The sequence below is a fragment of the Asparagus officinalis genome, unplaced genomic scaffold, assembly GCF_001876935.1.
Source record: "Asparagus officinalis unplaced genomic scaffold, Aspof.V1 AsparagusV1_Un176, whole genome shotgun sequence".
In the NCBI taxonomy this organism is placed as follows: domain Eukaryota; kingdom Viridiplantae; phylum Streptophyta; class Magnoliopsida; order Asparagales; family Asparagaceae; genus Asparagus; species Asparagus officinalis.
Window position 1 is genome coordinate 198,218 of NW_017972442.1, and position 12,123 is coordinate 210,340.

Sequence of the window (12,123 nt, forward strand, 5' to 3'; positions counted from 1 at the left end):
CGTCACCTGGAACGCCCTCATCTCCTGCTTCTCTAAGCAAGCCCACTCCCATCGGGAGCAGGGGCGCGCTTATTTCGCAAAATGCTCGGCTCCTGCGACCGCCGCCTAATGCCGACACGTTCGTGGGCGCGCTGACCTGCTGCGCCGGTCTGTGCGCGCTGGACCACGGGCGGCGCGTGCACGCGCTCGCCTCTGCGGCGGCTTGACGGGATGCCGGCGAGCTGGCCACGGCTCTCATACGCATGTATTGCGCTTGCGGGAGCTTGCGGAGCGGGAAGAGGGCGTTCGACGCGACCGAGAGGAAGGATTTGTCGACGTGGACCTCGATGATCGGCGGATACGCCATGCACGGCGCTCAACGGCGCCACGAGGCCGGTGATCGCTTGTTTCGATGCGAATGCGTGGATGGAAGAAGCCTGATGCCAGACGCTCCGGTGTTTACGAGCGTTCTGCACGCGTGTAGCCACTGTGGGTTGGTGGAGAAGGGGATTCAAATTTTTAAGGATATGAAGGACAAGTACAAGGTTGAGGCGAGGATGGAGCACTATGGAGCCGTGGTGGACTTGTTGGGCCGTGCTGGGCTTTTGGGGGAGGCCGAGAGGGTTGTGAGGTCGATGCCGTTTGCGCCGAATCGGGTTGTTTTGGGCTCGTTATTGCACGCTCGTGGTGCTAATGGGGAGTTGGAGATCAGTGAGGAGTTGGAAAAGGAGTTGCTGAGATTAGAGGACGGGAGTGGGTTCTATGTGGGAGTATCTAATGTTTATGCGAAAGAAGGAAGGTGGGATGAAGTCGGTAAGATTAGAGGGAAGATGAAGGGGAAGGGTTTAAGGAAGGAGGGTGGTTTTAGCTTAGTTGAAGTTGGTGGTAGGGTTCACAAATTTTTGGTTGGGGATGCTAGTTCTGCATTAGTCGGAGAGATTCTTAGATTGTCGTCGGGACTCAATAAGGAGATGGCATATGTGGCGGTCGATCGCGCCAAGGCTCGCGGTCGACCGGCAAGCACCCAAATACCTTTCCGTTTCAAACTTCCCGAACTTTACCAATATTTTCACCATTTCTACAATTCTCAACCTCGGTGAAGTTTTTAGAAAACTGAGCCGACACCATCATACTCCCTTTAAAAGAGGGAGTTAGGGAAAACTTTCTATAGACAAAAATACCCTTAAATTTTATTCATATTACATTATTATAATGCAATCTTATCCTAATTAATTTAAATTAATTGCTATAAGCTTCAATTATTCTATTCTAAAAATACCATTGAACCTTTTAGGTATTACATTATTATAATATAATCTTATCCTAATTAATTTAAATTAATAGGTATATGTGTCAATTATTCTATCCTATCCTAACTAATACAGAGTTTGGGCAAACTTTTCCGTGGACAAAAATACACTTACCCTTCTAGATATTACATGTTATAATATAATTCTTATTCTAATTAATTTAAATTAATAGATATAAGCTTCAATTATTCTATCTTAAAAATACCCTTGAACCTTTTAGATACTATATTATTATAATTGTTATAGGGTGCCTCTTGTTCCTCACAAACACGCCGTCCCAGGAACAGACTCAGTCGGACCGACCTCGTTCCCTAAGGACGACTCGAAGGGCGGACACAGTCAGCCCACAGATTGTGACTCAGCAATCAGCCGACTCTTCCTCCAAGGCTGACTCAGAACATTATTTCTCATCCTTATTTGAGAGCCACGACGGCTGCTGATTCCCTATGCTGCAGAAGTGACCCCACGTCACCCACTGACAAGCCTCGTCGGTTGCTGAGTCCATATGTCCCTGAAGTGAGCCCCCATCATTCATCAACTGACGCGTGTTAGGCAGGGGGTGACTCAGCCTCCAGCTTACCCCTCGCTATAATCATAAGACGCCTTCTCACTAAAATGCATGTTCTACCCTTGCCATCCTCTATAAATAGAGACGATATTCATCCTAAAAGGAGGTTCGAACTCTTTAACTACTAAAAAGAAATCATATACTCCCATAGGAAGCAGATACCTTATTCTCCCACGAATCTACCTAAGTCCGTTAGCTGACTTGATCGTCGGAGTTACCACAGGGGAAACAAGCCCCGTACTGCGGTGATTCTTGTGTGTGCAGGAGACTTGCCAGTCCCGAGCTCTAAGAACCAAACGTAAAGTCGAAGAAGGAAAGCGGCCCCCCATCCCTCTCGACGATCCAATCTCTCGCCAATCTAACAACTCTGAAACCCCCATCGACTGTTTATTTACGAGCATCAACAATAATATAATTTTATCCTAATTAATTTTAATTAATAGGTATAACTTATAAGCTTCAATTATTCTATCTTATGCTAATCAATACGTATATAAGCTCAGATTTGATTTAAGTATGTAAAATTTTATATAAAGTTATATATTTAAGTATTATAAAGATTTTTTACTAAATCCTCAATAATTATATTAAAAATTATATTTAGTTATAGATTTAAGCATGTTAAGAATTCTCAAAAGAAACAATTATAATATTTGATTTAAGTATGTTAAATTTTAAATTTTTTTGCTCCATAATTGAAAAGACTTCAAAATATTAAAAACTTTTGTAGAAAATATATGATTTCATTATGATCATGTTTTAAGTAATTGAAATATCTTTAATAAGATGCATGTATATTTATTTAATATAAATTATAAAATAGGAAATTTCAAAAATCAAAAAATTATTTAATAGAGAAAAGATATAAAGATTTAAAACTACAACCATATAATAATTTAAATTTGGTACCTAACAAGTAAAAAAAGAACTCTTCATCTTATCATTTGTTTGTTTATATTTAAAATTTAAAATAAAGACAAAAATAATTAGTTCAATTATAAAATATTCTCACATCTGAAATTATCTTTATAATTAAGGATAAAAATGTTAATTATGTGTTATTAACCGAGATAGAAAATATCCAAAGTCCATAAAACTTACATAATTGTAAAACTCTCTAAAGGACTTCCATAATTTGAAGATTTGATAAAAAAAATTTTAACTTACAAAAATTAGTAGAAATAATCAAAAGAATATCAGAAATTGTATATTTTTTGAAAAAACTTCATAAAACTTATCGGAAACCCAAAATAGTTTAAAATATTAAAAATTTTGCAAGAAAATCCTAGATTTTACAAAATTTATGAAAAAGGCTAGATTTTACAAAATCTCAGAAATATGCAAAATTACAAACATTTTAAATATTTACAAAAAATTTGCTAAATTAATAAAACACAAGAACTTAAAAAGTTTATAGAAGAAATAATCCTAACACTTCAAAAGGACCCTTGAAATTTTATTAATTTACAAAAAGTATCTTTGAACTTTAAATTTTTTTGTCAAGTAAGATGAATGTTAATAGCAAGTAAATATCATGAAATTTGATGAGTAATGCCCAAGAATGAACAATATTAGAATTTGTAGCTCATTTATGATCATTATCTACAGAATAACTTTTCTAATAAGAGCAAACATGTATTCCATTTATTCATAACATATACACGTTATATTAATACATACACGATTTTTTAGTAGCTTCTTAAATCGTTAGTATTTTGATATTAATCCCTCAAGTTGCAAAAATATGTAGACATCAGTTCCTATGTTATGTTTATGGTCCAAAATCCTTAATCATGGTTAGGTTTAGACTAACCAAGGATGTTTAGCTCTCTCTCTCTCTCTCTCTCTCTCTCTCTCTCTCTCTCTCTCTCTCTCTCTCTCTCTCTAAATGGAGGAGTTCTAATAGTCTTTTGTAGCCTCAAAAAATAAAAGAGCTGTTAAAGAAGACGAGCTCACCATTTTTATTGGGTCGTGGGAGAAGATGAGTTGTGAAATGAATTCAGATTGGGCCTTTTATTTATTATTATTTTTTTAGTTTAATGGGTACGTATGTTTTGGGTATTAGGAGTGAGGGCATAATTATTAATTTTCTTAAAAACGTTAAACATAACAGAATATTCTCCATCATTTATAATATCAATTAATTATAGGAACTCATATCAACATGTTTATGCACTTTGAGAGGCTAACATCAAAATATGAAGATTTGATGGACTAATAGCAAAATACTAATGATATAAGGGACCGATAAAAAAACTCACATGCATGTTTGTGTGTGTTTGCGTGTATGCGACAATTAAAATAATTTACGAGATGATGACTACAATAACAACTAGGAATTTATCAACCGATCATCAACCTGAAAACTTTCTTAATTACTTTCAGAAGTTAAAGGGTATGGGGTATATATAGAATCATAAGACAAAGCCCAAAAACCCAAGAAATCCCAGCAAAAAGACAAAATAACAAAAACATGAAAATCTGGAAAAACTAGCTCTTATGTCGTCGGTCGACTGATGAGGTCATCAGTCAACTTATCGTGTTCCTTAGTCGACCGATGAGCTGTCAGTTCCCTGTAAATAGAAACTTTTGCTTATTCCAGACGTTTTCTTCAGTTGACTGAACACATGTATCAGTCGGCTAATAACACTTTATCAGCCTGTTTTGAATAGGAAAACTAATTTTTAAACTCCTTTTAAAAATAGCAAATAAAATCAGAAAAATATAAAACTTTGAAAAATGATTGTAAATATGATAATAAACATGTTACAAAAAGAATTTTTGGAATAGCACTCTCCAAATGAGAAATCTCTTTATTTTGCACAAATGTCCAAAACATGAAAATGTGATATACTTGAAATTTGATGTTTTGACATAAACCAAAGTTTTGAAAATTCTTGTATGGCTTTATAGACTTGATAAAATGTATGAATTATTGCTTTAAAGTCTATAACCCAAAAACACAATATATTTCCAAATATAATAGAATATGAAATATATGAATGTGTATATGAATATATATTTGTTTCATATCTACATAACTAAACCAAAACAACTTAACCATATGAAAACAAACATGTATATATATAAATATGTATTTGTTTCATATTTAAACTTAAAAATCAAAAACCAAAACTTTTATGTGTGTATATATGACTATATATATATAACAAACAAATACGTGTGTGTGTGTGTGTGTGTGTGTGTATGAGCTTCAAGTATCTACACACAAGTATAAACCTAAAGCTAAATTACCCAAGGTTGATAGACCTTCATTGTAGCTCAAATTGGTATACTTTGCGGATGAAGCTTGAACTTGTATTTTTAACATAAATTACATTGCTTCACTCTACTATTCTGCCAACCTCCATTGGATATGATCGTGAATGCTCGATTCCATCCATCCTCCAACTCATTGTTTGTCTATAATAAATAGAAAAATACAAACACTAGACAAACAATATTAGTAGTAAATTGTTTGTTAAAACATCATCAAAACAAAAAGGCCAACAATCTCCTTCTTTTTGATGATGACAAACAATTTATAAAAAGAGATATGCATGAAATGAAATAAATAGGAATTATGAATTATCATGCATAACAACAAGGAAATGTATACTCACAATATTTCTCCCCTTTGACAACATCAAAAAGGGGAAAACAAGTAGAGAGCGAAGGCTCCCCTACAAATAAGCATGGGTGAGTATAACACAAAAAATATAGGGAATGGCTTCCCCCTATCAAAATGCTTTATGGAATATATGCAATGAGGACCAAGGCAAATATGTGAGTAAACATAAATAAAAAAATATGCTAAACACAACTCACATACAACAAGACAATGAGAACACACATAAATATGTCATTATACAATAGTGTGCCTCAAAGCAAAAGCCAAAAAAATGTATAAAATAGATTTATAAAATCAGAAGAAAGAAGAACATGAGTATCATGGAAAAGGTTTTCAAATAAAAACAAATCACTCAAATGAAATCATAAATCAAGATTTAAACTCAAAAATGATGTTTGATCAAAAATTAAATTTTCTTTGTAGGACTTGATCAAATCATATATAGAATACATTATAAAGCATAAATAGATGATCCATAAGCACAAACACATAAATATCATCATAGAAGTGTTTTATAATGAATTTAAAAATACAAATCGAAACAAATTTTTATAGTTCAAAATTAGATTACAAAACACACAAGAATTATAAACTATGGATTTGGAAAACCAAAAATCATCTTTAAGAACATGAAAAAAAATTCAAAAATTTTGTTCTTAAAGATCAAACAAATTTTGGTACTCAATTACTCTTGGTACCTAAGAGTCTAGGGACATGACCCATATCATGAAAGCTCAATGCCCTAGGGTTATGAACCCTTTTGGGCGCATGTGGTGCACTAATACAGTCATAACAATAATCTTACAAATGACCTTTCCGATTATAATATGTACAATGAAAGAGATCAATTTGATTTTGGGAAATATTTGCAAAGATGGATAAATTATTTGAAGCTCTTTGCAAATGTGAAACATTATCAAAACAAAACTTTCCTAAGTGGCCAAATCTATAAATTATTTGAAGCTCTTTGCAAATGTGAAACATTATCAAAACAAAACTTTCCTAAGTGGCCAAATCTACCACAAACATTACAAATGTGAAACATTATCAAAACAAAACTTTCCTAAGTGGCCAAATCTACCACAAACATTATATTTATAAGCATGTGGTCTACTAGAAAACATTTGGCAAATGAGATTTCTTTTTCTAATCAAAATAATACTTGGCCAAATGACCAAAACAACAACAAAGATCACATCTATACACAAGAGCATGCTTATGATGAGCAATGGGTGCATGTGTGCGTGATGAAAAAGAAACCTTATGAGATGCACATGGAGCATTTGTCTTAGTGGATTTTTGTGCATCATAGCAAAATTTTACAATGTGGCCTTTACGATCATAAATTGAGCATTTGTAAACTTTGCTATACATATGTGCATAGTGAGTGTTGGATTTGGAAGAATTAACACGTGACTTTGCATATAAGTCTATAAGTTTCTTGTGATTATTAATGCATGTGTTTAAGGTTGAATCTAAGTAAGATATGCGGTCCTTAATATGATTCAACTCCTCATTAGGCATAATTGCATTAACACTAGAAGTAGAAAGAGCATGATCATTTTTAAATGAATTAAATTCATTTCTAATAGTTTCTACCTCTAGCATGGCATCAAACTTAGCATGAGATAAGATAGAAATGGATGAGGTCAATTTTTTATTTTTTTAATTTTAACATATCATTATTTTTTTTAAGCATCATATTTTCTTTTTTAATGATATCAAAATTGGAAGGTAGCTTCTCATGATCGGATTTCAAGTTAACATGCTTATTTTTTAAATTAATAAAATTATTATGCAACTTAGTGTAGGTATGCCTTAACCTATCATATACACATGCGAGTTCATTGATAGATAAATCATCATCGAAATCGGACCCGCTTACCATACTAGGGCTATCGCCTAGTGGTCGTGTGCATGATGCTCCAATAGAACTTGAAGAGGAAGTCGCCAAAGCTCATTGGATCACCTCCAAGTTTTCTTGATGTGCTTCTATAAATTTTTAAAGTTTGTAAGCACTATCAAAAGAATCAAGCTTGTTAGAAAAAGATGAATCAAAAGCGTTATGCATAAATTCTAACAAAACCTTATTCATTGTAAACATTATTTTATCTTTATCACTACACTTGGATTTCTACAAAGTGGGTACAATGTAAGCATCATCTGTAATTTTCCACAAATTAAAATTTTTAGATCTAACAAATATATTAAATCTAGAACATCATTGGTCATAGGGGAAGGCATTTAATTTGGGAGCAACATTAGGATCATAGCCTAAACAAGGTGCACAATGAAAGTCCATAAAAATGTGCAAGCAAAATACAAAAAATCTCACAATTAGATTAGCATAAAGCTCTGATACCAATTAAAAACTTTAAATCAAAGAGCACCAAGCTCTGATACCAATTGAAAACTTTCTTAATTACTTTCAGAAGTTAGAGGGTATGGAGTATATATAGGATCATAAGACAAAGCCCAAAAATCCAAGAAATCCCAGCAAAAAGACAAAATAACTGAAACATAAAAATCTGGAAAAACTAGTCGTTATGTCGTCGGTCGACTAATCAGTCGACTGATGAGCTGACCGTTACAGGAAACTGGCAGCTTATCAGTCGACTGAGGAACACGATAAGTTGACTAATGACCTCATTAGTCGACTGGTCAGTCAATCAGAATAAAACAGAAACTTTTGCTTATTCCAGATGTTTTCTTCAGTCGACTGAACACATGTATCAGTCGACTGATAACATTTTATCAGTCTGTTTTAAATAGTAAAACTGATTTTAAAACTCCTTTTAAAAATAGCAAATAAAATCAGAAAAATATAAAACTTTGAAAAATGATTGTAAACATGATAATAAACATGTTACAAAAAGAATTTTTGGAATATCACTCCCCAAATGAGAAATCTCTTCATTTTGTAAAAATGTCCAAAACATGAAAATGTGATATACTTGAAATTTGATGTTTTGACATAAACCAAAGTTTTGAAAACTCTTGTATGGCTTTATAGACTTGATAAAATGTATAAACTTTTGTTATAAAGTCTATAACCCAAAAACACAATATATTTCCAAATATAATAGAATATGAAACATATGAATATGTATATGAATATATATTTGTTTCATATCTACATAACTAAACCAAAACAACTTAACCATATGAAAAAAAACATGTATATATATAAATATGTATTTGTTTCATATTTAAACTTAAAAATCAAAAACCAAAATAAACATGTATATATATATATATATATTTGTTTCATATTTAAACCTAAAAACTTATAAAACCAAAACATGTGTATATATATATGACTATATATATAACAACCAAATACGTGTGTGCGTATATATGAGCTTAAAGTATCTACACACAAGTATAAACCTAAAACTAAATTATCCAAGCTTGATAGATCTTCATTATAGCTTATCTTGGTACACTTTGCGGATGAAGCTTGAACTTGGATCTTTAACACGAATTGCATTGCTGCACTCTACTATTCCACCAACCTTCATTGGATATAATCGTGAATGCTCGATTCCATCCATATTCTAACTCATTGTTTGTCTATAATAAATAAGAAAATACAAACACTAGACAAACAATATTAGTAGTAAATTGTTTGTTAAAACATCATCAAAACAAAAAGGCCAACACAACCCTGATTCACTTGGATATTGTAGACTATTTTTGCTCATTTTATTTTTAAATTTATGTATTCTTATATGTGAACACTAAAAAATTCTTCATAATACTTTTTGTTATTTCTTTTTGTTTTGATTAAGTTTCTCATTTTTTATGTTCATAAAACAAATTTAAATAATAAAACAATTATTTTTCACAATAAAGTTATAGCAAACATAAAAGCTCAACAAAAACAAATAGAATATTTAACCATGTGCAACGTACGTGCATCCCAACTAGTATAGAGAAAAATAGGCATGCTTGGTACCAAGCATAAATTTTGTGTTTGGTAGTGAGGTGTCATATTCTTATCCACTCATTCCAATTCTTAACCACTACCCAACCCATGTGAATATGGCCCCGATTTTAATGAGTGAAGAGGAATATGTCACCTCACTACCAAGCACAAAAACTTGTGCTTGGTACCAGGCATACCCATATCCCATTATCTCTGCTCTCTCTCTCTCTCTCTTATATATATTAATATATATATATATATATCTATATATATATATATATATATATATATATATATATTATATATATATATATATATATATATATATATATATATAATACCACCCCACACCCACAACACACACACAACAGAATATATATATATATATATATAATATATATATATATATGATATATATAATATATTATTATATATATAGAGAGAGAGAGAGAGAGAGAGAGAGATTAATGGTATGCATTGTCATACGGAGGGGATTTCCTCCTTGTCGCTAATGTGGCAACAATCTCCACCATCTCATAAAGTAGCACACAATCTCCATCTAACTCCACTTTTCTTCCTATTTGTATGAGGATGGTGGTGGATTTGGTGGCACATAGGCGTCAAGGAAGGAAATCTCCTCGCTCTGACAGGATACACATTCATCTTATATATTACTATATAATATATATATATTATATATATATATAAATATATATATATATATAACGCAAACAAATTATACTTATCTAAGGCTAATGTTAGCAAAAAAAACAAAAATAATTGCTCTCTCTCTCTCTCTATACACAACACACACACACCATATATATATATATATTATATATATATATATATATATATATATAGTATATATTATATATATTATTATATTTATATATATTATATATATTATATTAACAACAACCATATACTTATTTCTAAGTGCTAATGTTAGCAAGAAAATAAACGCCTTTACCTTGAACAATTATAGGAAAATACTCGTAACTTTCAAAATTTTGGGAAACCCTGTTTGTTAGTGGTTCTTTTAAGGGTTATCAAAAAACCGTGCTTATAACATTAATATCAAAAAAGCCGAATATCGCAAATACGAATTTCACTAGCGAATTAATGTTCACCGGTAATTTATCCCAACTATGTGAAAATTGCAGTTACACTATTTGGAGGTTTGTTTGCATAAAATCATAATGTTAGTTTTTCTTTTTCTTTTTTTTGCAGGTGGGGTGGAGGTGGTCTGTAACCCGCCGAAAGCAAATGAGGTTTAGCCGCCGGTCAATCCCCGTAACAGAGGCAAGTTCTTCATTGCGTATATATAAAAGAATATTTTTAGGATTTTTTCTATATATTATATATATTATATATAATATATATATATTATTATATTATATATATATATATATACTATATATAATAAAACCAACAATTATACTATCTTTAAGACTAATATTTATGCAAAGAAAAAAAAAGCCTTTAGCTTTGGACAATTATCGGACTTATTGTAAGGCTAATATTTAGCAAAGAAAAAAAAGCCTTTAGCTTTGGACAATTATCGGATAATACCTCATAACTTTCAAAATTTCAGAAAACCCTCGTTATGTTAGGGATTTTAAGGGGTTATTAGAAAACTCTGCTTAAACATTAATTATAAAAAAAACCAATATCGAAAACTATAAATTTCACCAGCGATAATGTTTCGCTGTGTAATTTATCCCAATCATGTGAAAATTGCAGTTAACATTATTTGGGGGTTTGTTTGATAAAATCATAATGTTAGTGTTTTTTCCTTTTTTTTTTAGGGTGGTGTGGAGTGGCTGGTGCATGCGGTGGTGGGGGAGTGGCGGGGGGGTGTTTGTTTGTTGGACGGGGCTTAAGGGGTGGTTATCTCATAATTGATCTCATAACTGCAACCCTCAGAAAGCAAGAGGAGGTTTACCTGCTGTTAACCCATACAGAGGCAAGGGCAGTTCTCATGTGCATATAGTTTTTCAACAAATTATTGCAAAGTCGAACTGAAGTCAAGTAGAACACAGAGAATGACATTGTGGATAATCATCTAAGAACGCGGCCTGAAATACATGATTGAGCTATATTGTGGATATCCGCTCCGTTGAACTTGATCTACATATTCTAAAACCCTAACACACCAAGTTTAGGGTGACTCATCATCGTTTGACTCTTCGTCGAGCCATGTGAAAGGTCTATTCATTCGAACCCGTTAAAATTGATATGAGTGGATGAAGAGTCAAACGACGACGCGGTTTATCCAAACTTGGTTTGTGGGGTTTAGAATATGTAATCAAGTTCAACGGAACGGATCATTCATAATTATCTCAATCATGTGATTTTGGTCGCGTCCTTAGATGATTATCTAAGGCGTCACCTTAGGAACATTCTTCATATATATATATTATATATATATTATATATATATTATATATATATATATATATGGAAAAGTGTTCCTAAGGTGACGCCTTAGATAATCATCTAAGAACGCGGCCTGAAATCACATGATTGAGCTATATTGTGGATGATCCGCTCCGTTGAACTTGATCTACATATTCTAAAACCCTAACACACCAAGTTTAGGGTGAACTCATCATCGTTTGACTCTTCGTCGAGCCATGTGAAAAGGTCTATTCATTCGAAACCGTTAAAATTGATATGAGTGGATGAAGAGTCAAACGACGACG

General features: G+C 32.5%; 1 protein-coding gene across 1 annotated transcript; it reads left to right on the forward strand.

Moving 5' to 3' along the window:
• The first annotated feature begins 242 nt into the window (after positions 1-242).
• On the forward strand, positions 243-11,444 carry LOC109827412 (pentatricopeptide repeat-containing protein At4g21065-like). The gene is made up of 4 exons (XM_020394424.1): positions 243-953; positions 10,650-10,721; positions 11,228-11,245; positions 11,346-11,444. Exons 1-4 carry the CDS (start codon positions 243-245, stop codon positions 11,442-11,444), a joined length of 900 nt encoding a protein of 299 aa, XP_020250013.1.
• The last annotated feature ends 679 nt before the right edge of the window (positions 11,445-12,123 follow it).

Coding starts and splice junctions, on each gene's coding strand:
- LOC109827412 (XM_020394424.1), top strand. CDS start 243: ATGTATTGCGCTTGCGGGAGCTTGCGGAGCGGGAAGAGGGCGTTCGAC. Junction 954..10,649: donor CGGGACTCAATAAGGAGATG/GCATATGTGGCG, acceptor TTTTTTTTGCAG/GTGGGGTGGAGGTGGTCTGT.